General features: G+C 48.6%; 1 protein-coding gene across 1 annotated transcript in view; it reads right to left on the bottom strand.

Moving 5' to 3' along the window:
• The window catches only part of ABCC4 (ATP binding cassette subfamily C member 4), a 1099276-nt gene that overhangs the window by 637622 nt on the left and 434055 nt on the right, over positions 1-27599 (bottom strand). The window contains exon 18 of the mRNA XM_029604735.1: positions 14612-14712. Coding sequence (XP_029460595.1) covers positions 14612-14712 — 101 coding nt within the window. The remainder of the gene's footprint in view (positions 1-14611; positions 14713-27599) is intronic.

Below are 27599 nucleotides of genomic sequence, written 5' to 3'. Positions count from 1 at the left end.
TTTTGGAGGTGTGATGAGGAGTAGCTCAGTTTTGTTGGTGTTGATAGCCAAATAGTTGTCCGTGAGTATTTTTTTGATTTCTGAGAGGGCTGCGTTCCAGGTGTTCAGGGCATTTGCAAGAGAACTCGTTATAGGAATGATGATCTGTACAGCATCTGCGTAAATGAAGTGTTGAAGGCCCATTTTTTTAAGTAGCCGGCAGAGGGGTGTGAGATAGATATTGAACAGTGTTGAGGAGAGTGAGGATCCTTGGGGGACTCCTTGTGTGAGACTTCTTGGTTTGGATTCACATCGACCACTTTTAACACTGTAGGTCCTGTTACTCAGGTATGATTGGAACCAGAGTAGCGCGGTGCCGTCAATTCCAAATTCAGTGAGGCGAGTGATGAGGGTGTTGTGATTAACCGTGTCGAAGGCGGCCGATATATCTAGGAGGGCGAGGATGTATGATTTACCAGAGTCTATGGCTTTTAAAAGCATCTCTGATAGGGATATTAGGAGAGTCTCTGTACTGTGGAGCTTTCTGAATCCATATTGGGATGGGAATAGTAATTGATGTTCGTCTAGGTATTCGGTGAGTTGTTTGTTGATGACTCTTTCCATTATTTTAGAAAGGAAGGGAAGGTTTGAGACTGGACGATAGTTTGCTGGGTCCGATGAATCCAGGTTAGGTTTTTTGATAGTAGGTGTTATAATTGCATGTTTGAGTTGAGAATGGACTTTGCCAGTTGTGATGAATTTGTTGAGTATTTTGGCAATGGGTTTTGCTATTGTAGAGCGTATTGATAATGGAGTTTTTGTGGGCATCATATCCGTGGGGTGGAACACTGGTTTCATTTTCTTTAGTATTGACTCCACTTCTATAAAAGAAGTATTCTCGAGATTTGTAAGCTTTATTTCGCAATTTTTTTGAGTGGCTGGTGCTGGTTGATAGGTATGTGTAGATGTAGTAGTGTGTTGGAAATTGTTGTTATGGGTGTTGTTGGGGTTGTTGGGGTTTGAAGTTGCATTAGACACATTAGGTGTCAGGAATCGTGTTAAAATAGATTGTACTTTGTTGTTGAAGTATGCGGCTAGTTCCTCACATTTTGATTTATCCTCTTTGTTTGAGCTTGTGTGGACTGGAGCAGTAACGAGGCTTTTGACGTACTGGAAGAGTGCACGTGGGTTGAATTGGTATTGGTGGATTCTCGTAGCATAGTAGTCTTTTTTCATTTTATCCGTGGTTTGTCGGTATTTGTATAGCAGCGATTTGAATTTCAATAATGTTGTTGGGTTTTGGTTTCTGCGCCATTCTTTGTCAGTTTTGCGGAGCTCAGTCTTCATTGTTTTTAATTCGGGTGTATACCGAGGTTTTTTGTTTATCTTATCAGTATTGATTTCTTTGGTTTGTATGGGGCAGAGATTCTCTGCTATGTTGCTTGTAATTTGGAGCCATGATGAGGTAGCTGTTTCGGCATCTGTGAAGTCTAATTTATTTTTAAGATCATCTGATAATGTCTTCTGTTGGACACTGTTTTCTGAAGTATATTGTTTTTTTGCTGTGAGTATTAGTTTGTGAGTGCTTAATTGTGCAGCATGTGTTGATCCGGTAGTGGTCTGACCAGGGGATAGGAGTGCATCGGGGTTGATCTGTTTGGATATGTGAGTTTGTAAATATTATATCAAGAGTGTGTCCAGCCTTGTCAGTAGGGTTAGTCACAGTTTGTTGGAATCCTAGTGCATTCATAGAGGTCATTATTGCTTCGCATTCATTCATATGAGCCCGCGCCCATGGTATCACCTCCAGAGTGGATGCCATAAGGCCGAGGACCTGTAGGTAATCCCAAGCTGTGGGCCGGGATGCGCTCAGCAGGGCCAGCAGACGATTCCGGAGCTTTGATCTCCTCTTGGTGGTCAGACTGACCTTGTCTTCCTGGGTGTCGAATCAGACTCCTAGGTATTCCAGCGACTGAGAAGGCTGTAGGGAACTCTTGTTCAAGTTTACTACCCATCCTAGGTTTTCCAGAAGAGCTATAACTCTGTTGGTTGCATGGTGGCTCTCCTCCGGTGACTTTGCCCTGATCAGCCAATCGTCCAGGTAGGGATGGATGAGGATTCCTTCCTTCCTGAGTGACGCCGCCACTACTACTATGACCTTGGTAAAGGTCCGCGGTGCGGTGGCTAACCCAAAGGGTAAAGCTCGGAACTGGAAGTGTTGGTTCAGGACTTTGAAGCGTAAATAGCGCTGGTGATCCCGATTGATTGGGATATGCAAGTAGGCTTCCGACAGGTCTAGGGATGTGAGAAACTCCCCTGGCTGTACTGAATTTTTGACAGACCGCAGAGTCTCCATGCGAAAGCTGGGGACCCGTAGGTGTCGGTTGACTGACTTGAGGTCCAGGACGGGCCTGAAAGTGCCCTCCTTCTTGGGCACTATGAAATAAATGGAATAATGCCCAGAATTTATCTCTCCTGCAGGCACTGGGATTATGGCTTTTAGGGACAGGAGCCTCCGCAAGGTAACTTCTAGTGCCATCCTCTTGAGGGGTGAACAAGGAGATTCTACAAACTTGTCCGGCGGGAGCCGAAGAAAGTCCAGGTAATACCCTTCTCGGATGATGGCGAGGACCCACTGGTCCGAGATAATCTCGACCCACCTGTGGTAGAAGAGGGTCAGCCTGCCCCCTATGGCCGCTACCCCCGGATGGGTCGGCTGATTGTCATTGTGGGGTACAGCCAGGACCCGAACCCGAGCCGGTTCCCCTCTTGTTGTGCTTAGTCCGAAAGGACTGGTTCCTGGCCTGAGAACGAGGTGCTTGGTAGTGAGTCCTGTAAGGGTTGAAGCGCTGAGAGTTTCTACCTCTGGATGGTCTAGGAAAAGGGTGCTGGCTCCTCCTTGACCTGTCTTCTGGTAGACGGGGTAATGGAGAGGCGCCCCATTTATTGGCCAGTTTCTCGAGGTCGCTGCCGAACAGGAGGGATCCCTTAAAGGGCATTCTCGTGAGACGTGTCTTGGAGGAGTCGGCCGACCAATTACGTAGCCAGAGCTGTCTCCTGGCTGCCACGGAGGATGACACTCCCTTGGCTGCCGTACGGACTAGGTTGGAGGCTGCGTCAGTGAGGAACGAGAGAGCTGATTCCATCTCTTCTCCCAGGGTGTTGTTCCTAGCCTGTGATAAACAGGAACGCGTCACCATGGTGCAGCAGGTCGCAATTCGTAGGGACATGGCTGCCACCTCAAAGGCTTGTTTCAGAATGGCGTCCATGTGCCGGTCATGTGTATCCTTGAGGGCCGCCCCACCTTCCACTGGAATGGTGGTGCGCTTCACAATTGCGCTAACTATGGCGTCTACCTGGGGGCACGCCAGCATCTCCTTGGTTGCCGGGTCTAAGGGGTACATGCCAGACAAGGCCTGACCCCCTTTGAATGAGGCCTCCGGCGCATTCCATTCCAGATCGATTAGCTGCTGTGCCGCTTGTAGGAGGGGAAAATGGTGAGCCGTTTGGCGCAGGCCCTCTAACAGGGGGTTCATTCTAGGTTCCCCTGGGGTGTCATGGCCCGGGATAGCCAGCTCCGACAGGCATTGAGAGATCAGGCCTGGGAGATCCCCTTTCAGAAAGAAGCGCCTCATGGTCCGATATGGTTCAATCCCCGAGGGAAGTTCTCCCTCCTCGGGGGACTCATCGTCTTCCTCAGGGCAATCTGAATCCCCATAAGTGGGGGTTCCGGGTGGCGAGTGGCCGTGCCTAGGCCGTTCGGGGAGCAGACTGCATTGTGACAAAGGTATGAATCCCCTTGAATAATTCCACCCAGGAGAGCGAAGCAGGATCTGGCCTTAGGGGCACCAGGTCTCTCGGGTTCCCTGGCTGCTCACCGCTGCCTGCTAGGTCCGGGGTGTTCCCTGAAGAACTGGCAAGTACGCTGGGCTGCAACCGGTCCTGGCCTGGAACTCCCAGGGCCTCTTCACATTGGGCACATAGGGAGTCTGCTTCCTCGCTCTGTGTGGCTCTGAGGTTGCATGCCAAGCAGAGGTTTATGCCTGATGCTGGAAGTGCCGACTCCGCTGACGCATGGGCTCTCTTACGCTCCATCCCGTCTGTTAACTCAGCTGGAGTCTGCGCTTTGTAATATGTGCGAAAGATATGCGCCTACCAGTATGCGCTTATCTACGTACGCCTGTCCACGTGCGCTTATCCTAGGAACGTGCGCTTATCAACGTGCGCGTTTCAATGTGCGCCTATGAACGTGCGCTTATCAACGTGCGCGTATCGACGTGCACCTATCAAGGGGCGCCTAGCAACGGGCGCTTAGCAACGGGCGCCTAACAGTGTGCGCCTAATGACGGGCGCCTATCAACGTGCGCTTAGCAACGTGCGCCTATCAATGTGCGCTTAGCGACGGGCGCCTAACAGTGTGCGCCTAATGACGGACGCCTATCAACATGCGCTTAGCAACGGGCGCCTAACAGCGTGCGCCTAACGACGGGCGCCTATCAACGTGCGCTTAGCAACGGGCGCCTATCAACGTGCGCTTAGCAACGGGCGCCTAACAGCGTGCGCCTAACCACGAGCGCCTATCAACATGCGCTTAGCAACGGGCGCCTAACAGTGTGCGCCTACAACGGGCGTCTATCAACGTGCGCCTAGCAACATGCGCCTAGCAACATGTGCCTATTGTGCGGTGACGAAGCAGGGCAGAAGGCGAGCAGGCAGGCAAAATGGCGACCTCCTTGGCGGATTGCCACGTAGGCAGACTCTGCTAATCCTCGCTTCCTCGGAGACCAACAAGTAAAGATGTACGCCTTACCTTGTCTTCGGCGCTTCCCGGCTGCGACCCGGGCGGTCTCCGGCTGCGGGGGGAGAGGGTGATTACCATCACCGCTGCGCTCAAGGAAGTTTACCTGCTGCCTCTAGGCCGTGCCCAAACTCGTCTCGCTTGGGGGCCAAGTCCACGCTGGGACCGAGGTTGCCTCTATGCCGCGCCCTAGCCCTTCTCACTCGGGGGCTAGGTCCCTGCCGCGAGTCGGCCACCGGAACGAAGCTCTTACCTCCGAGGGACCACGGAAATTGCCTCGGGAAACTCAACTGGGGGAGGGACCGAATGCTATCACCGCAGGAGTGCGGGGCTCGTCTTCAGGTAGGTGTCTTCTATGAATTTAGTCGTTAGAATTTGGAAAAACGCTCAGCGAGCGTGAGGTAGCTCCAAACTGCTTTGGAGATGGAAATTACTGAATTGCTGCACTTCCTGCGGGGGTATATGTACCCGTGCTGATGTCAGATCCGTCTCCAACTGCTAGCACGAGCACACTATACCCACTTGTTTTGAGTCCATCTGCTACACGCTAGGAAATGTAAATTTAGTTCTCTGGATAAGAAGTAGACAGTGAAGATCATAAAGAATTGGAGAAATATGGGCAGGGTAGTAAACTCATAAGATTAACCTCGCTGCCACATTATGAATGGTTTGTAGCACTTGTACAAGCAATCCAGAAGTACCACAATATGCAGCATTACAACAACCTATATTGGGTAACAATAAGGCTTGAACTACTGCATGGAAACCTTGAGGGTGTAACAGTCACCTTTACTTGTGCCATTGTTTTTTAATTAAAAAAAAAAAAAGAAGTTCTGGCAGTGTCACATTTTGATCTAATATTACACCACTAATTCTGCGCAAAGAAGAAATACCTCTCCCAGTTTCACTTGATAAAATAGAGAATCACTTTGGAGTACAGATGATAAATTTAATCTCAGTCTTTGTGAGGTTCAGTTTCAAACAATTCCTTTAAACCAGTCTTGAACGTTATTTAAACAAACTACCACCTTGGCATCAGAGGCTCAGAAAGGGAAAAACTGTCATCTCTATTGGTTCAAAAACCTACTTCTACAGATAATAGCAGATGCCAAACAGGAAGCAAAAAGATGCTGACTAGCACATCAGAAAGATGATCCATGTGGAACCCCAGTCTTAAGAGGTTTGGCTAAAGACAACTGTGAACCAATCCTTATTTGTTGACCCTGACCAGATAGGAAGGATTTGAACGACTGGATAATATGAGGACCCATTTTTATTGATTGCAGCTGCTGCAACATTAGAGCATGATTAATTGAATCAAATGCAGAGATGTGGTCTAAGAAAACTGCCAATACCCTATTCCTCTGATCCAGCTATACCATCCATGAAACAAGTAAAGAGATTAATAATCTCAGTATTATGAATTTTCCAAAAGCATAAATGAAATTGATATTTTCATCAAAGAAATCTTGAAGTTGTTCAAGAACAGCTCACTCAATCAGCTTTACCCAGAATGAGATGTTATAAATGGGCTTATAATTGCTTGGGTAAGTGGATCAAGATTTGCTTTCTTAACAGGGCGTACCATCATTCTTTTGAAAAGGGCAGGGCTGGAAGGTGGGAAAACAGAGAAGGCAACATATGCATGGGGATTTCCTTTTGTAAAGTAGATGGAAAATGTAGGACTTACGTTTTCAAAAAGAAAACTCCATAGGGAATTTCCTTTTGATCATCAGCTTTCAGGTCCATGGGTATAATGTACCTATTCATTTGCAAGCTACCAGGGCAGAATCAAAATTGCCCCCTCAAAGCTGAAAACATTTTCACTCATACATTAATTCTGAATGATATTAACAGAGGGGAAAATACCAAGACCAATTCTATACCTTTTTATAGTTTCTAAATGTCGCTCCAATAGGCCTCAAAGAGCTCTAATCAGCAAAGTACAGAGCTGCAAAACTATGTGCAAGAGCATGTTTTTATGCAGAATGAAAATATATGCCACAGGCCAATAACTACTACATAGATGGTCATTTAAATAGCTTTGGAAGTTGGCAAAACTGAGGTCAAAATGTTTTTGCCAGCTGTAATATACTATTTGTAAGAGAATCGACAGAAGAAGTTAATGTATTTCTTGTTTGTTATTTAGAGGTATTTGTGTTTATTAAGCATTTAACAATATCTTCTTATACCTGAATGTGAAGGGAGCTGAAGCCACTTTAATGGTGAACATGTAAGATTACTTGGAGATAATCCCAGTACCTCAGTCCAATGACTTTTCTAGCCTCACAGCTATCTACATTTTTCCTTCACAGCCATACTGTTTCTTTATTATACCCTTTTCTGGCTTAGTTTTACTGGCCATGCACCATTTTGGAAACCCTCTTTTGAGTTACCATTTGTGGATTGATGTCCAGAGCTGGACACTATATACAAGGTGGAGTCTTCGGCAGAGACCAGTACAAATATGACAACCCTTTACTCTTCCTACAGTGATATCTCTCCTTAAGCACTCAAGTATCTTTCTCAACTGCTATATCATACACTGGCTATATGAGGTCATCAGAAATGGCTTCCAAGTCTCTCTCGTTTGGCAACTGCAGTTTGGCCCTTGAATTTCTGCACCCCAAATGTAGGATTTGGCTGCTTTTTTTTCTTTAATTATATCCATAAAACCCTTGACTATTCTTTCAGTTATTTTTAAGTTCATCTTTAAAATTATCTATCCGGCTGGGATTCTGCTCTGTTGCAGATTTTGATGTCTGCAAACAGGCACATTTTCCCTTGTGTATGTCCATCTGAAAAGTGACAGTAAATTTAGAAAACTGTGGGAGAGAGGCATGTTCGCAAACTTGAATTATCCCTTCATGAACTTTATTTTTTTTTAATTTTCTCTAAGTCAAGTTGTCCATGTGTTAACTGAGGCCTTAAAAACTATGTGAGATGCAAGATTATTTTATTTGTTGCAGGCTACTATAGAAAGCTTAATTCCAAATTAAACGAAGAACATGGATTTACTGATATAAAACAAATACAATTTTATGGGCTGAGGATCCATCTCTAATCCTTGAACATCAATGTAAATGTATTTCACTCAAAAAACACTATTAATATAGATAATAACCAGAATTATACAGTTGATATATATGAATGTTAAAGTGTTGGATTACCTTCCCAAAGCCAATACATGGCACAACACAGGGATGGTAACTTTAAAAGGGGCACACATGCACACAATGGTGTATGTGTGTTGGCACCCACACAGGGATGCAGCAATTTTATAACTTGCGCGCATGTATGCGTGCATGTTATAAAATAACCTGGGAGCGCATATGTGCACCCAATTTTGTGTGCGCCCAGTGCGCATATCAGGTTTCTGCCATGTAAGTCGGGGAATTTTATAACGGGCGCACATCCATTCCATGACCAGTTTCATCAGTTCATCCACCAGGTCCCCCTGTGTAGTTTGTACTCTCCCAGTTATGCTATACTCTTGAAACCCCTCAAAGATGGATGGAGTTTTGAGTTGTTTTTTTATTCATCTTATACATCCTCCATAACAGATGTTACGCAGAAATGGATCTGCGGATGTGCCCGGGTGCTTAGCACAGTTGCTTACCTGTAACAGGTAAATTAGGAGAAACCCAACTCGAGAGGTGGCAGGCAGGTTTCGTGAGAACACACACCCTGTCCTCGGAGAACACCTGTTATAGCTAAGCAACTCTGCTTTCTCAGAGGGCAAGCAGGAAGGTAGTCCTCATACATGGGTGAATCCCTAGCTACAGACTGCTCCCCAACATAAAAGGGGACCAAAAAAAACCCAACCAGGTGCCAATAAGCACAACAATGGTGTTGATGGTAACAAGACGGTGAGACAGCCTGAACCCAAACAGGGAGAGAATTGGGGTCTACACCTCAAACAGATTCCGAAGGACAGATTGACCAAACCTACAGTCGCATCGGCCATCCCTATTCCAAGCAATAGGGATGTGAATGTATGGCGAGAATTCCACGTCACACAGATCTCCTCCTTGGGAACTGCTTGCAAGTTGGTCACAGATGCTGCCATGGCTCTGACAGAATAATCCTTGACATGACCCCCAAGATGCAGTCCCACCTAGGCATAACAGAATGAGATACAATCTTTAGCCAATTGGATGGTGTCTGTTTGTCAATGGCAATGCCCAAACTATTCCTATCAAAAGAAATAAAAAGTTAGGTGGACTTTCTATGGGCTTCTGTCTGCTCCAGATAGAAAGCTAAGGCTCACTTGCGGTCCAAACTGTGCCGGGCTCGTTCGCCTTGTTGCAAATGGGGCCTGGAAAAAAATGTTGGCAGGACAATGGACCGCTTAGAATGAAGTCTGTCACCACCTTAGGCAGGAACTTAGGGTAAGTACACAACACTACTCTGTCATAATAATACTTAGTGTAAGATGGATAAGTCACTAAGGCCTGGAGCTCGCTGATCCTGTGTACTGAGGTGACCGCCAGCAAAAATAGGACCTTCCAGGTCAAGTGCTTCAGGTCACATGTATGCAGCAGCTCAAAAGGAGCTTTCATTAGCTGAGCTAACACCACATTGAGGTCGCAAGACACAGCGGAAGGCCTTAGGGGAGGCTTGAACTGAACCAGGCCCCACATGAATCATACAATATAGGCTGTACAGAGTTGGACGCAACATTACACCTTGGTGATAAGCGACAACTGCACTCAGATGAACTCTAATGGAGTTGATTTTTAAGCCAGTTTCCGATAAGTGTAGAAGGTTATCGAGCAGTTTTTGTGTGAGGCACAACGGATCTATGGCCTTCTGCTCACACAAGGAAAACCTCATCCACTTCAGTCCACAGGACTTTCTAGTGGAAGGCTTTCTAGAAACCACCAGGACCCGAGTCACATCCTTTGAGAGATCAAGCGGTTGCAAATTAAATTCTCAACATCCAGGCTGTGAGAGACAAGGCCTGAAGGGTGGGATGCCGCAACCTGCCTCGAACTTGCATGATGTGATCTGGGGAAAACCCCAGACTGATCGTTCTCCGGATGGACAACTCCCATAGGAGTAGAAGCCAGACATGTCTCGGCCAATGAGGGGCTATGAGGATCATAGTCCCCTTGACCTGGTGAAGCGTCAATAGAGTCTTCGCCACTAAGGGAATCAGAAGATACATGTACAGAAGACCCTTGCCCCAGTGACGGCAAGGGCATCCAAAGCTGGTTTGCTGTCTGACCTGTACAAGGAATAGAACAGAGGCAACTTCCTAATGCAAGGGGACACAAATAGATATTATGTCCAGGCTCCCCCAGATGCAGAATATCCAATTCGCTATCCCCTGGTCCAGGGACCACTCTCATAGGGTCTGAAAGCTCAATTCAGCCTGCCGCTACCACGTTCTCCGTCCTAGCCAGATACATTGCCCTGAGCTCCATCCCGTGAGACAGGGCCCACAGGAGGTAAGATCTTGTGCCTTTCTGCTTGTTGACATTCTACATGGCTAACTGGTTGTCGGTCTGGATCAGGACAACTTTGTGGGACAGCCAATCTCTAAAAGCCCATAGCATATACCTGATCGCCCGAAGTTCTAGGAAGTTGATTTGACAAGAGCATTCCTGAGCAGACAAGAGAACCTGGGTGCCGAGCACAGTTCCCTCTAAGCTGAGCATGTGAGCGATTGCTCAAACATTTCAGAGCATCGCTCACAGGTTTTACATGGTTGCTAACACATTTTTCTTTATGCTATATACAGAAATGCAACACTAATACTGGGGCTCAAAAATAGTTGGCTTAAAATAATTGCAGCTCACACAAATAAAAGTTTGCACAAACCTAGTCACTCCTTGGCGGGAGCTTTGGTATTGAGCCCATCTACATGAGCTCCTCACCCCATGGTGGACGCATCCATGGTTAGGACATTTTGAACAGTGGAACTTCAAAGAGAGATTCTCTGTGCCAGATATGAAAGTACCTGCCACCAGGACAATGAGTCCTGGAGAATCAGGGTGACTAGGATGCAATCCTGGAGGCTCTGAGTGGCCTGGCGCCATTGTGACCTCAGGGTCCACTGAGCTCTGCGCATGTGTAAATGTGCCAAGGGAGTGACATGGAGGGCTGCAGCCATATGGCCCAAAAGCCTCAACATATGCCAGGCTGACACCTGCTGGCTCTGTTGAATCTCTGCTACAATGGCCGTCAAGGTGACGGCCCTTTGACGCAGCAGGAAGGCCCTGGCCTGAGCCACATCTAACAGGGCTAATATGAAGTCCAACTGAAGTGACGGGCTGAGATGGGACTTCAGGTAGTTGAGAACGAACCCTAGTGACTCCAACATCCGGATGGTCAAGTACATAGTCCTGGCAGCTCCTACCTGAGATGTGCTCTTGACCAGCAAATCGTCGAGATAAGGGAAAACCTGCAAGCCTAGCCTGTGGAGATGCGCCATCACCATGGTCAGGCATTTTGTCGGGCTGACGCTAGCCCAAACGGCAACACCCGGTACTGGATGTGCTGTTCACCCACCACAAATCGGAGATACGTCCTGTGACCGGGGAGATCTTGATGTTGATTGTATGTGTCCTTTAGATCAAGGGAGCATAGCCAGTCCCCTTTTTGTAAAAAGGGGTCCAAAGTGCCCAGGGAAACCATCTTTAACTTTTCTTTTTTCTTAGAAACTTGCTCAAGGCCCTTAGGTCTAGGATGGGGCAGAGTCATCCTGTTCTCTTTGGAATCAGGAAGTACTTGGAGTAGAATCCACGACCTCTTTACCCTGATGGTATGGGCTCAACCACCCTGACGGTTATGAGGGAGGAGAACTCCTCTAGCAGTACCTCCTGATGCACTATCAGTCCCCAAAACAGACAAGGAGGGCAATTTGGCAGGACACCGAATACGTTCAATTGATACCCTTGATGGACAATCGAAAAAACCCACTGGTCCAAGGTTATACTGGGCCACTGGTTCACAAAGAACCACAGCCTGCCACTGACCAGTGACTCCACCGTCCCAGGTATGGGCGATTGGCTTACGCTCCCTATGACCCAGTCAAAACCCCGTCCCTGGAGATGACTGAGGCTGGGGCTTGGGGGCTCTCTGCTGCCTGGGATGGCCGTGGGAGCCCTGATTATGTTGACGAAAGCCTGGTGAGCAAAAGACTTCCTCTGCCCCTGTCTCACCAGCCTTCTATAAGAGGAGGAAGAGTCTGGGGTGCAAGGTGGAGAGTCATTGGACGGTTTCATGGTGGTCCAGAAGCTGGGCCACAGAGTCCCTCACTATCTTCAAAGAGATTCTCACCAGTACATGGCATATCAGCGAGTCATTCCAGTACTTCTGGTCGGAGATCAGAGGCCCATAGCCATGCCATTCTGCGGGTGCCAATTCCTGCTGCAGAGGCTTTCGAAGCCATCTCAAAAACATTGGTCACTCAGACATTTTATTTTCCGGACTCCAAGCCCTTATGCACCAGTGACGAGAGCGTCGTGCTGCTGTTGAGGCAGCTGCTCAGCCACCTCCTGCACCTGCTTCCAGATGTCCTGCAAGTACTGGCTCATGCAGATTTTGTAGGCAGCAATGCGGGCAGTGAGTATGGGGCCTTGAAACACCTTCCTCCCAAGAGCATCCATTGCTCTGTGGTTCTTTCTCGGGGGCACCGAGCAATGGGTCCGAGAACACTTGGCCTTGAGGGCCGATTCGACTACCACCGACTGGTGAGACAGCTGATGCTTATTGAATCTGGCAGTCTTTTGGATGAGGCAGACCTCGTCTGTCTTCTTATTAATGGGAGGCACTGGAGGAGGTGCTCCCATATCCTCAGCAGCAGCTCCTTAAGGATCTCGTGCATTGGGACCACCACAATTTCCTTAAGAGACTCCACGAACTGGAAGATCTCAAGTATTTTGTGCATGGCATCCTCCTCCGATAACAACTGAAATGGGATGGCTTCTGCCATCACCCTCACGAACCCTGAGAAGGTCAAGTCCTCAGGCAGAGACTTCCTTTACTCCTCTGGAGGGGAAGGGTCTGATGGAAGACCCTCGGAACCCATAAAGGACTCCAAAGCATCATCCCCCCAGGGGTTATAGGGGTCCTCATCCTCACTGTAAGCTACAGGGGATGGGTCCTTGGGTGCTCTATCTTTGTCCAGAGTTGCAGGCACCGGTAAAACTGGACAGGGAACTGCAGGCTTCTATCTCTCTACTGGCCCTGGCAGAGCTTCCTTGTCAGAGGAACTGGCAACAACCACCATATTGGTAGGGGGAGGTCTCTGTGCCCCTCCGGGCACCGATGCTGTCCCAGGAACAGACGCCAGATTTATCGGTACACATCAATGAGCACGCTGAGCTTCTCCAGTAGCAGTATGAGAACAAGCAACGATCAGTTCCACAGGACTGAAGCCCTACAGCTTCCACTCCACCGCTAGCTGGACTCTGCGCTCCAGCTCCTCCTCAAACATTACTAATGCCAACACCAACTGGGAGGAAGGAGGGGTGGCCAGATATTAATACCCATGAGATGGATTGGTGAAGAGCATCAGGACAGGTGAAGAGCGCTGTGGACCCCCGGCACCAATGGGAGGACTGGCTCTCCTCACCTCAGGTTCGATTCGAGGGCATTGCAGTATGAGCCGGTGCATTCCCGTGCATTGATAGGAACTGGTGCCAATGCTTCTTTGGCTTCCCCAGTGCTGAGGCCAATGATGAGGAACCTGACGTTTTCAGCCTGGAGGAGATCGATGGTGGGCGGTCTCTGTCATCCCTGTCCGCCGACGGAATCAACAGTCGTGCCGATGTCGATTGCTCGGTGTCTATCAGTGTGGCTCCTTGGTTCTTTGATGCCGATAGCTTAGAATTCTTTGACCCAAATAGCTGTTCCATCTTGTCGAGTGGAAGCCAACGTCCCTTTGGGGTCATCTGGGTGCATAAGCGGCAACTCCGGATGTCAAGAGATGCTCACCAGCAAAGGACACATCTCATGCGGATCAGTGATGGACATGGTCCTCGGGCACAGAGTGCATTGCCGAAAACCGAAATGATGGCAGCAGGTGTCTGTCCAGTGGGCACCAAGGCACCACCGCCACAGGGAATCTACCGCGACAGAAACATACCAGAATCACAAAAAACCATGACTAGGAACACTACGGGAAGGCACAGAGATGGGCCCGGCAACAGAATAAGATGGAAAAACCCACAAAAGACAAGAGAAAAGGAAAGTTTTCGACAAGGCCAAAAACAGCCAAAAGTGAGCTCACTCACAATGCGAGGCTTACAGTTCCGCAGAAAAAGAGAGAATGGAGAGGGACCCCGCATGGATACATGGTATAGGGCATGCAAGGCATGCTCAGTGTGCTTAGATATAGTTCTAGGACTCTATCTGATGTCACCCACGTATGAGGACTACCATCCTGCTTGTCCTTAGAGAAAAGTATTTACGCACACATCTCTTGGCCATGCCCCCAATTGCCCAGAATACACACCTTTTTAAATCAGAGTGAGATGTGCACACAGCAGGAGATGCACACACATCTCAGGGCTTTGAAAATTTGGTCAGTGCATGTAAGCTCAACTTGTGCAAAATATTAAGCAGTTGGCATTGTAAATACTACTTACATTCTAATACAGAATGAATTAGAAGTCTGCACTGAATCATTATTTTTGGAGGGTGTGGGGGGAATTAGGAGGGATTTAAATTATACCATTAATCTCAGTCAGGAAACAAAATTTTCTCTGTTAGCTACTAAAGATAATACTGAATCACTGCTGGAATCCCATTTGCCCACACTAAAAATGTAAATGTAAACCCTCCTTACCCTTCTGTAATAGAGCAAGTAATTAAGGTATTTACCTGCATAAACTCCTAAGTACAAGTTAAGATCAAGATTCTGAGTCTCCATGTCTGTGCCATTCCCGTTTGTAGTAATATTCAGTTTGTCTTGCTCATTTGCCCTAAAAATAAATTTCACAGAAAAATGTCCATTACAAAACACATTACTGGTTGTCATGTCCCTTTGAAATCCCTGCACTTTGACGTGTTCCATGGTTAACAAGGGAACCGTATAATTTTTGTAACTGTAATTTATTGCTTGATATATTGCAGCTTATTATATTAGTAAATCGGAGCAATTTACAATAAAAAAAATTTAGATCCAACAAAAACTTTCTAAAATCATACAGAGGACAATACTAAAAGCCAGTGAGATAGATCTCACATGTTATCCATTTAAATGGCAAGTTAGCCATCTAACTCCAAGTTAGCCATTTAAATGTTTAGTTTTGAATACTGAATGCTATACAATATAAAATAAAAACAGAGCAAGAGACAAACATGCTAGAATGACACGATTATCATGCTGCATGTTGAGTTTGATGACTCTGATGTTAAAGGCTAGTTTGTTAATGTGAGTGCATCTACTACAAAAGTCCTCCCTCCATTTTCTGGAGTGTAGTTTGATGCATTTTTAGTGCCTTGTACAATTTTATAATAAGTGCCTCTAAATCTAGTCCCTTCCAAATTCATAAGGAAACGAAGGCTAGGTTGAATGGCCAACAAGTACTGTATCTCAAGCAAATTCTGGAATCTTAATCTTGAGACATTCTGAAGCATAATACAGCAGAGTGTGCATTCTGCTACCTTCAGAGAACTACAATTACTGGTATGTTCTTGACATATTTACCTGGTCAGTTGGAGTATAACCTGTGCAGCTGTCAAAAAGAATAAGGGCAAGGTCTTGCTCTGCTTTTCAACCTTACCTGATTCAATTTTAATCCTTCCGCCCTATAGACAGAAGTTTATTTATACAGGAATGTGGAATATAACTTTAGAGCAGTGCACCAGATAAATAAAGTAACATGCAGAGAAATAAACCAGACAATGTATTTAAAAATAATTTCTCTTTATTCCAGATAAAAAGAAATATCAATCTTAACTTTAAAACCTCTAACTAACCTTATGGGGTAGAACAGTGCTCAAATCTCATTCTAATTAGACAGTGAATAACTATTAGAGTAAATACTGTAACAACGGTAACAGAAACGATTGAAATCAAACAAACATCTACCAAAGACATTTCTTTTGTAAAATCAATGCATCTCTAATACATATCTTGCTAATACTAGCTAGAAATAATAGTACTTAGCTTAAAAGGGTTCTCATTATGCAGAAAATGTATATTGCTCACCAGATTTCAATGAAGCTATTAAGTCCCTCTTTTCTTTGTCTCTCTCGTACCCGCGGTCAGAAGTTCTGCCTGCAGTCTGCTTTCTCTTTGTTAACAGTCATTTAAATAACCAGAAAAAGCCAGGTTGGGGCTAGTCTGTTCTTTGTTGTTCAAAAAGTTAACTAATTTGCCCCCTTTCTAAAACAGAGGAGTCTGAAGCTAGAAAGTTTCAAAAGTTCATTAAAATTACTTTTCCTGCTTTAACAAGGGTCTGAAACTGGGGAAGCTACCCAGCTAATTAAAGTTTGCCTTCTTTTCTTCCTACAGATAGACAGGCAGGAAGAACTCCTGTTTTTTTCTAACTCACAGCAGAGATAAGAAATTCAACTTTTTTATTTTTTCTAACTAAGCACAAAGATAACAAGATCTTCTGAACTTTCCAAGGCCACAGGTGTCTAATTGGAAAGTTGTCTGTTCCTGGAAAACTTCCCCTAAAGAGGTCCCTTTCCAACTAGACACAAAGATAAAAATTAACAAGATTTTTTCTGCATTTCCTCTGTAACCTCAAGGTTGCAGGTATTGGTTGGAAGATATCCAAAAGAGGCCCTGGTCTAATGCTGGGCCTAAGAAAAGCATATGAGAATCAATGCTTATATATTTCAATACTAATTTAATGTTTACTGACTACACATTTTCATATTTAATAACATTTTCTGACACAGCCACAACCAATTTGTCTCTCTGGTGGGAGGGGGGGGGAGGGAATGACCATGTGCACTAGAGACCTTATGCTCTGGGGCTCGCCCCTGCCAAGCAAAGCACTGCCTTCGCTAGAGGCGCCCGCTCCTCATGGGTGCTTCGGTCAATCCGCCACACACAAGCAAGACAACAGCACACTTGGACAGAGCATCCGCTCTGCTGTCAACCCAGGGCCACCAGGCCCTGATGGCAGACAGTCCCCTAGAATACTAGGAACAGCATACCAGTGATACCGTGCACTGACTCCAATATGAAACAAAACCCCCTTCCTAGCTCAGGTACCCCCGCTAAAGGGCCCAGGTAGCCAGGCTTCCCCGGGACCCTCCCCATACAGCTGCAGTATGGGGAGGGTTTAAAAGTCCGAATAGCACTCAGTAAATGGCTAGACTCAAGGCGTTTAAAAATAGATCCTGGGCCATAATCAGGTACACAACATCTTTACGGAACAGGTCCTCGCATTTCACGCAAACCCATTCATGTCTGAAATGATAGCCTCCTATTGACTAAATGAAATTGCTGATCTGTTTGTTTAGTTTGCCCATCCAACATTCCCAGAATTACACATAGTGGAACCAGAGACAAAGGATGACTTCTGACCATAAGACTTTCATGTAAGGCATCAGTGCCAAGATGAGAGAGATGTTGTTCCTGATGTTAATTAGCACCTAGTCAGGAATATTCCCCAGATCATTGCCTCCCAGGTGTATTATGAGTACCTCAGGTGGGGACGATTTGTCCAGATGTTGTAAGAGTGGGATGAGCTAATCCCAGCGCATACTCTTCTGCCCGCCTATCAAACCATCATGTCATTTGGCGCAAAACCCAAATGCGCACTGTCAGCACTTTCTTTTGCATGGTGCTCTGCCCAAAACACGAATGAGTGGCCCATGATCCATACCATCTTTTGTTGCCAGTGAAAACCTGGAATGATATGACATCAATAATGTGAATAAACCAAGGCATGTGAACAGAGCCGGTGCAAGGGTATTGGGCGCCCTAGGCGACCCTTGCACTGCCGCCCCACCTGTTTCGGTGCAAACTGTGTGCTTCTCCCCTCCCTACCTGTTTCGGCACCGACTGCGTGCTTCTCAGGGCGCCGAGCCATAGGGGGCGCCGAAGAGCAGCCACGTGGCAAAAAGAAATAGAAACAGTCGGTGCCGAAACAGGTAGGGGGGGGGGGGCGCGACACAGTCTCTATTTCTGTTTGCCATGAGCAGGATAGGCCCCGCTTGCGGCACCACGTGGCTGCTCTTCAGCACCCCCTACGGCTTGGCACCCTAGGTGACCACCGAAATTCGCCTAATGGACGCACCGGCCCTACATGTGAATTTGACCTGATCCCTTCCAGAAGGGAGGGCGGGGCTAGTTTACTAAGGTGCACAGTGACTGGGGTCCCATTTGTCCGAGTTAGGTAAGCTGGGGGATCGCCACCTGCCAATGTGCTGAATTCCTGTACCAGGAAAACCGGATGCAGCCGCTCTAGATGCTGCATCTATCCTGAATGAGTGGGTTCTAAACTGCTCAGCCTGCATTCCACCTGTCTCCAGAGTGTGCTTAAGAATGGTTCTAAACTAGTACCTACTCAACAGCAGTAAGTCTGAATACACTAGGAGCTGTACCACCTCTGTTGGCCTAATGGCAGCATAGTGTGCAGCACTCGTCACCAAGCATGTGGGCAGCCCCCCCCACACACACATACCACAGCCAATGTGATTTCTGCACCATGACCTATCTGATCTGTCTTTGACCTCCTTATTCATATCATTAACTTCCCATCACAGATCGAGATCTCTGAAGTGCGCAAGCTGGTAGGGATGTGAATCGTGTCCTCGATCGTCTTAACGATCGATTTCGGCTGGGAGGGGGAGGGAATCGTATTGTTGCCGTTTGGGGGGGTAAAATATCGTGAAAAATCGTAAAAAATCGTGAAAAATCGAAAAATCGAAAAACCGGCACATTAAAACCCCCTAAAACCCACCCCCGACCCTTTAAATTAAATCCCCCACCCTCCCGAACCCCCCCCCCCAAATAACTTAAATAACCTGCGGGTCCAGCGGCGGTCCAGAACGGCAGCGGTCCGGAACGGGCTCCTGCTCTGAATCTTGTCGTCTTCAGCCGGCGCCATTTTCCAAAATGGCGCCGAAAAATGGCGGCGGCCATAGACGAAAAAGATTGGACGGCAGGAGGTCCTTCCGGACCCCCGCTGGACTTTTGGCAAGTCTCGTGGGGGTCAGGAGGCCCCCCACAAGCTGGCCAAAAGTTCCTGGAGGTCCAGCGGGGGTCAGGGAGCGATTTCCCGCCGCGAATCGTTTTCGTACGGAAAATGGCGCCGGCAGGAGATCGACTGCAGGAGGTCATTCAGCGAGGGTTCCGGCGCCTCGCTGAACGACCTCCTGCAGTCGATCTCCTGCCGGCGCCATTTTCCGTACGAAAACGATTCGCGGCGGGAAATCGCTCCCTGACACCCGCTGGACCTCCAGGAACTTTTGGCCAGCTTGTGGGGGGCCTCCTGACCCCCACGAGACTTGCCAAAAGTCCAGCGGGGGTCCGGAAGGACCTCCTGCCGTCCAATCTTTTTCGTCTATGGCCGCCGCCATTTTTCGGCGCCATTTTGGAAAATGGCGCCGGCTGAAGACGACAAGATTCAGAGCAGGAGCTCGTTCCGGACCGCTGCCGTTCCGGACCGCCGCTGGACCCGCAGGTTATTTAAGTTATTTGGGGGGGGGTTCGGGAGGGTGGGGGATTTAATTTAAAGGGTCGGGGGTGGGTTTTAGGGGGTTTTAGTGTGCCGGCTCACGATTCTAACGATTTATAACGATAAATCGTTAGAATCTGTATTGTATTGTGTTCCATAACGGTTTAAGACGATATTAAAATTATCGGACGATAATTTTAATCGTCCTAAAACGATTCACATCCCTACAAGCTGGAGCTGTCATGCCTGCAGCTGGCTGCCACCACCATCACTTCACTGAATGCCCCAAAGAATGCAAAAGTGAAAGCAGAACAAAATAAGGCTAGTTCATATTAACTCGCCGTTACCGTTAGCAAAGCGTGCCACAGCTAAAGGAGGTGATCATTTATAATTGGTCTGCGATCATAGGGGGAGGGGGGGGCTGCTGGCTTGGACCTGGCCCAGCCTGCTAAGACCCTCTTGATGGCAAAATCCTTGATCATGTTGGGCCAGTTCTGCACCCTTGCAAAGAAGGCCAAGTCTGCTAGGTTAGCTTCCACCGAACTCCTGGAGGTTCCGTCTCACCAGGCCTGCACCACATATTCCACTATCTGGAGAGATGACATGGGACCCTGCAGTTAATCCGAAGCACTCAACTTGCATGACTGCATTGAAGCCCCTCACAGGATCACCATGTTGACGAAGCAATAGATTGCCGCAGCAACTCAACTGCATCCTTGCTCCAATTGTCCAAAGGTGTTTCAGTATGGGTGATCCCAACTCCTCTGCATGCAGTGCCAGCTTCTAGTACTCTTCCCACTTGCAACGAAAAAGATAGTCAGCAAAATCATTGTGCAGTCCAGGAATGTGCAGTGCTCGTACTGTCACATTTAGTTATAACACCTTAAGACCATCTCTCTCACGGTTCAGACACAGAAGCACATTTAGCTGATTGACCCTGGATGATTTGGACAATGGCAAGATTGTCACACCAAAATACCACTCTCCTGTTGTACAAGCGCTTGCCCTAGATGTGCAGCAATACCACGACTGGAAATAACTCCAGAAAGGTGATATTGGATATGTGTTAGGGATTGTAGACCCTTGGCCCCAGGTGGTGTTGGCGCTACCTGTGGGGACGGACCCCACAGGTCCCCACCATTGGGAGGCGAGGCCAAATGGGAAGCAGAGGCCAACAGGTGCTTCGCCCCTACCAGCCCTCGTTCCCCACAGTTTGAGCCCTTGGGTGCAGAGGTCTTAGGTGGACCTCTGCACAGCTGGTCCCGGGAGAGTGGCCAGAAGAGACAAATGTTTCTGGGCCTTGAGCCCGAGGTGGGCGAGAGGCAGGCCAAGCCTGGTCCGTAGGGACTGGAGCTGGGACCGGAGGCCAGTCCGGCACAGGTCAGGCGAGGCTGGAAGTAGGCAGAAGTAGGCGTGGTCAGGTCCAATCCGAGGTCAGAGGCAGGCAGCAGTAGGCATTAGTCAGGTCCAGTCCGAGGTCAGAGGCAGGCAGCAGTAGGCGAGGGTCAGGTTCAGTCCGAGGTCAAGGGCGGACCACAGTAGATGGTGGTTAGGTGCGGCCCGAGATCTGAAGCCAGAGAAGGGCCCGAAGGGGGCAAGAACCGGAACTAGAGCAGAAGCACTGGGACCGGAGAGCCGGGATCAGAGTTTTGGAGCAGGAAGGCTGCAACAGGACTGCTGAGGCTGGACCACTGAGACAGGACTGCTGAGGAAAGAACGTGGGAAACGTTGCTAAGTCGGTTTCCTGAAGCCAGAGGTGACCTTTAAATAGGACGGTGAGACCGATGTCATCAGTGGGGGCCGAGCACCCTTTTCCCACCACTGGCCCTTTAAATAGGCCGGAGCGGCACGCGCACGCGCCTAGGGACGGCCCAGTCATGAGAGGAGGTCGGTGGGGTCTTGGCCACCACCTGAGCGGGAGCTTCGGAGGACCCGGGCTGGGGCGATGTGCGTCGGCAGCGGCTCCACACTGCTGTCAGGAAACAGAGGGCTGCTGCGAGCGGGCGATGAAGGGTGAGTGAAGCTGGCCGCGGGACCCTATGGCTGGTGAGCGTAATAGTACCCTCCCCGCCCTTCTAGGCCCCCTTCCAGGATGTTTTGGCTTCTGCGGATGGGAGGTGTGGAATTGCGTAATAAGGTTTTTGTCCAATATGTTAGAGGCTGGTTCCCAGCTATTTTCTTCAGGGCCAAAACCTTCCCAGGCAAGCAAATACTCCCAGTTTCGATCACATTTTCTCACATTCAGGTTGTCGTGTACTTGGTAGGTGATGTCTGACTCGGAAGCGAGCGGTTGTGGCTCGAGTGGTTTCCTTGAAGGCCAAGATAGCACCAGGGGTTTCAGGAGACAAAAGCGGAAGGAGTTATGGACCCTTAGCCAGGGCGGTAGATGGAGTTGATAAGTTACGGGGCCCAGGCAGCAAAGTACCAGGAAGGGCCCGATGTACTGTGGTGCGAGACGCATGGAAGGGAGTTTGAGGCAGATGTACCGAGTGCTGAGCCATACCTTCTTGCCGGGTTTGAATTGAGGGCTTGTTCTGCGATGGGCATCAGCAAACTTCTTGGCCTTTTGCCCTGCTTTGCGTAGCAATTGTGTGAGGTCCCAGAGGTGGTGTAATTCATGGGAGGTCAACTGTGTCGCAGGCGAGGGCACCGACAGAGATAGCAGTAGCGGAGGAAGTGGCTGTCTCCCGTAGACCACCTGAAAGCGCGAGGAGCCACTGGTTGAGGAAGGATGCGAGTTGAGAGCAAATTCTGCCCAGGGGAGCAGTTCCGCCCAGTCGTTTTGTCTGGTATTGACGTAGGCGTGGATAAATTGTTTTAGGGTGTGGATCATCCTTTCCGCCTATCCATTAGCCTGGGGATGGTAGACAGTCATAAAGTCCAATGTAATTTCAAACTTTTTGCAGAGGGACCTCCAGTATTTGGTGGTGAACTGGGTCCTGAGGTCAGAAAGGATGTGTTTGGGTAGCCCATGGAGGAGTAAAACGTGGCAGACAAACAGATGGGCTAGTTGTGGGGTCAAGGGAAGGCCAGGTAGGGCGATGAAATGCCCCATCTTAGAGAAGCGATCCACTATCACCCAGATGGTAGTATTGCCGTCGGAGTGCAGGAGGTCAATAATGAAATCTGTTGAGAAGTGAGTCCAGGGCTCTTTGGGAACTAGCAGAGGATGCAGCAGTCCCCAGGGCCGGCCTACCAGGAGTTTGTGCTGGGCACAGGTGTGGCAGGACTCAACATAGGATTGGACGTTCTTCATGTCATGCCACCAGTAATAAAGTTGGAGAGAGGCGAGGGTCCAGGTCTGTCCGGGGTGGCCTGCGACATGGCAATCATGGGCCCAAAAGAACACTTTATTACAGAGTCTGTGTGGAACAAGCATCTTCCCAGGAGGAACGGGAGTGGTGACGCCAAGCAAGACCCTGGCCGGATCAATGATGTGTCGAGGAGGGTTGATTGAATCTTTGGTGGTGAAGGACCATGAGAGAGTGTCTGCCCAGAGGTTTTTGTGGTGGACTGGAAACGCAGCACAAAGTTAAAGTGGGTAAAGAATAGGGCCAAACGAGCTTGGCGTGGGTTGAGGCGTTGTGCCCTGTGGAAGTATTCTAAATTTTTTAGGTCAATGCAAACGGTGATTTGGTGCTGGGCTCCTTCTAGCCAAGGGTGCCATTCCTCAAAGGTGAGTTTGATGGCTAGGAGCTCTTTGTCACCTATGGTGTAATTCCGTTCCACTGGGGAGAACTGCTTAGAGAAGAAGGAGCAGGGGTGGAGAGTATTAGTTTAGGAGTATTGGCTCAAGACCGCATACTCCTTCGGAGGAGGCGTCTACCTCCACTATGAAGGCGTGCCGAGGGTCTGGGTGCCAGAGTCAGGGTTCCCGGAGGAAGGCCACCTTTAGGTTTTGGAAGGCAGTTACAGCATCGGGAGGCCACTGTGTAGGGTTCGCCCCCTTACGGGTTAGGGCCGGGAGGGGGGCAGTCAGCTTCAAGTAGTTATGGATGAAGGAACGGTACTAGTTCACGAAGCCGAGGAACCTCTGTAGGGGGCGTAGGCCACAGGGCTGCGGCCAATCCCGAATACCTTTGAATTTCTCTGGGTCCATCCAAAAGCCCTGGTTGGAGACGATATAGCCCAGAAACGGTAAGCTCTCGGAGCATTTTTCTAGTTTAGCAAACAGCTGGTTCTCCCAGAGGTGTTGCAGGATGCAGTGGGTCTAAAGGTCCTTGGAAAACACCAGGATGTCGTCGAAGTATACCACTACGCACTCATACAGCATGTCCCGGAATACATCATTCATCAGGTTTTAGAAGACAGCCGACGCATTACAAAGACCAAAAGGCATCACTAGATATTTGTAATGGCCGTCTCTGGTGTTGAAGGCAGTCTTCTATTCATCACCCTTCCAGATACGGACCAGATTGAATGCCCCTCGAAGATCCAATCTGGAGAATACTTTGGCCCCTTGGAGTCAGTCAAAGAGTTCTGCAATAAGCGGCAGGGGATAGCGGTCCTTTAGAGCACTGATTCTCAACCCTTTTTCTGTCAGGACACACCTGACAAATGGTTCTCACATGCATGACACACTGAACCCATGATCTTCAAGGGGCTAGATGTAAAAGTATAGTTTGCATCCACGGGAACCCCCCCTGACCCACAATAATGGATGTAAAGCAGAATTACGACATTCCCCATACAACTTACCCTACAAAAAAGATATTCTGGTTCTGGTGTCATCTCAGTAACAGCAACTCAAACTCCTTCTACTACCAGGCTCAATAGCCCTATTTATGAAAAGACAGCAGTTTGCCACCAATGCATGTCCTCTTGAGAAAACACAACAAATAAGACTGATAGAAACACTTACATGCTAGTAAAATATCTCACCTCAGTAACACACACAGAACCTACCTAACATACTCCCAGGATCTGCAGTTATGTACATAAACTAATCCGCACACAATTACACCTGTATTATGGAATGCACTCAACCAGTAACAACCCTATGAAAAGGCACTACTACAAATATTAAATCAGGCCCTAAACACCAATACACCTCCTATTAGGAAAACAGAACTAGCAAGCAGCTACAGATCACCGCACAGAAATAATTGTAAAACTATACTAATAAGCAGAATAAATGTTTCAAAACAGCTATGAACAGAATAACATCCAACAATTAAAAACTCATAAAAACTATTAAAAATTCTCCAAACACCAACAAAATATTTCAAAAAAGCAGACACATCACATAATATTAAATAATTAAAATGGCAGTCAATCAAGAAAGATAAACTTAAAAAGCCACCTTTACTTACCCCCTCCAGCAGCTCCTGTCCTCTTTCATGCAGGCCGTAGCACACACCAGAAGCAGCACTCTATACTCATGGTCCTCTTCCTTAGGGCCAATGACCAGTCTTCTCTGTCTCTCACACACACACACACACCATACCAGTCATACCCCCATGACCAGTTTCTGTCTCTCACACACCAATAATTTCCCAACCAGTCTTTGACACGCACACCAGTCACCTTCCTGAACAGTTTCTCTCATGCCATACACACAGGCTACTCACTCCCGTGTTCTGTCTTACATATACGGGCTTGTCACTCCCATGCTGTGTCTCATACACACCCACACACCCAGGTTTCTCACTCCCATGCTCACTCTCTCCACATGCACAGGCTTCTCATTCCCATAATAACTTTCTCTCTCTTACACACACACTAACCAGTCTCTCTCTCTCACACCCTGTCACCTTAATAACCAGTCTCTCTCTCTCATGCATACACACACACACACACACACACAGGCTTCCCACTCCCATGCTCTCTCTCACATATACAGGCTTCTCACTCCCATGCTTTCTTTCACACACACCCCCACATCAGGCTTCTTACTCCCATGCTTTCTCACATACCCAGATTTCTCATTTCCATGCTTTTTCTCTCTCTCACACACACACACACTTCAGTCACCTCCCTGACCAATCTCTCAGTCTCTCACATACACTCCAGTCATCTCCCTGACCAGTCACTTTTATTGTCTCTCACATATACACACATCACCTCTCTGACCAGTTTCTCTCAATCACACACATGCTCTCTCTCACAACACTTACACACTGTTACGATTCTGCCTTGTGTCCTGCATGCGGTCCTGGGGCCGCCAAATTCTTTTGTCACGGCTGGGGCCGCACTGTTACTGCCTTCCTGTGGCCTGGGGCCGCCGACGCTGTTTTTATGTGGCTGGAGCCGCTCAGTGTCACCCGGCAACGCTCTCCTCTGGCAGCAGGAGCCGCGCTGAGGCACCTCCTGTGCTCAGGGGATCGCTGATGGCATTCCCCGCGGTCTGGAGACCGCCAAAGGTATTTCTAGGTGGAAGAGGGCCTACATCCCTGTCCTTGCCCGGCGCCTGGAGCCGCCAGAAACCTTCCTCCTGTGGCTGGGGAGACTGCCTTTTGCCGGGTCTGTTCTGAGGCCTAAGTTCCAGCGTCGGGCACTGCTTCTTCTCCTCAGAGTTGCAGGGCCACTGTCCAAGGTCCTGCCCCCTCTCCTAGGGGGCGAAGCCGTGCCTCTTCTCCCTTCTTAAAGGCACAGCGAGAGAGGAGGTTCACCAGTGATGTCATCAAGAAGTCGCCCATTCTTCAGTATAAAAAGGTCCTGCTTTCATTCCTTCCTGGCCTTTGCAAGGAGCCAGTCCTCCTTAGGACTTCTTGTCACCTGCTTCTCAAGGCACTTCCTTATATGTAGGATCCTGTGTCTTCCTGATGTCCTCACACTATGTCTTCATCTTCATCGTCTCAAGGTCTCCAGATGTCTCATCTTGATGTCTTCTTTATCCGGTACATCTTCGTCCTGGCAGTGCAAGTCTCCAAGAGGTTCCAGCTTCTTATTTTAACCTTAATCGTAGAGGCATCCCCTTGATCCCTAAACCTTGCCTGGATCCTCGGAGCCTGCACCCTGCCTCCACTTCACGAATGGACTCTATTTATCTGATCGTTCCGGCATGGCCCTGCCTGGCCTTTATCAGCTGTGCAGGGTGCATTTGGAACAGGCTTCGGAGTCTTCACTTCATCTCCTATCTTCTCTGTGTGGGGAACCACCAGCGTGGTCCGTGACCTGTCTTCATTGGCTGAGAATATGGGCGCGTGATGTGCAGTACCGACTCAGCTCTGCCAACTTGTGTGGGGACCCACTAGCGTGGTCCGCAACCAGCCTACCCCGGCTGTGTAGGGCGTGCTGCCTGCGTGGTCCGAGACCAGTCCAGCTAGATTGTGTAGGGCGCGTGACGTCTGGTACCGACCAAGTCTTCTTCAAGCAACTCATGGCCTTCCAGAGTTTCTTCATATACGTGACCAGAGTTCCTTTTCACTCCAAGTATCCAGACTGCATTCTTCATGTGTCGAAGTCTCGTCTTACCTCGTATCCAGAGTGATGTTCCACTTCACGTATCCTGGGTCTTGTCTCACTTCAAGTCTTCATCTTTGATGTCCTCATCCTCTGATCACTGTCCGCCCTGTCGTAGTTGTTGCTCCATGCAGCAGGTCTGAAAGGGATTGGAGTAGTCACGAGACCAACATTGCGTTGTTTGGGTCTTTTCTGCTGCATACAGGTGTGGCTGTGGTTGAGGTCAACAGTCTCCATCTTCAGCCCATGCTGGGGCACCTCTCATCTGCCTCGGTGCTTGCCGGAGCTCCTCTGCAGCTGTATCAGGGACCAGGGCACACGAAAACACCAAAGATGGAACCGCTACCCGCGTTTCCACAACACACACATGCTCTTCCCGCACACTGCACTGCATATCACTTCCTGTTCCGGGGCAGGCGCGGGAAGAAGAAAAGGCCAGCTGCGGGTGCCACAGCTTCTCTAACAACGCTGCTGTTCCCATTGGGCTTGAACGTGCTGTTAGCCCAGTGGCAATGGCAGCAGGGAAGGAAGAGCAGCGGGAAAGACTGAGAGCATGTGACACACCTGCCGGTGCTTGGCAACACACTGTTTGAGAAGCGCTGCTTTAGAGTAATGGCGTTTAGGCCGCAATAGTCGATGCAGGGGCGAAGCATCCTGTGCTTCTTCCCTAAGAAGAAAAAGCATGCTCCCGCAGAAGTGGTGGATCGGTGTATGAAGCCCTTGCCCAGATTTTCACGGCCGTATTCAGATATAGCCTGGGTCTCCGCTGGAGACAGCGGGTAGATCCTGCCCTGGGGAGCCTCCATGTTAGGCATGAG

This window comes from Rhinatrema bivittatum, chromosome 5 (genome assembly GCF_901001135.1).
Source record: "Rhinatrema bivittatum chromosome 5, aRhiBiv1.1, whole genome shotgun sequence".
NCBI classification, from domain to species: Eukaryota; Metazoa; Chordata; class Amphibia; order Gymnophiona; family Rhinatrematidae; genus Rhinatrema; species Rhinatrema bivittatum.
This window is presented reverse-complemented; position numbering and strand designations above follow the sequence as displayed.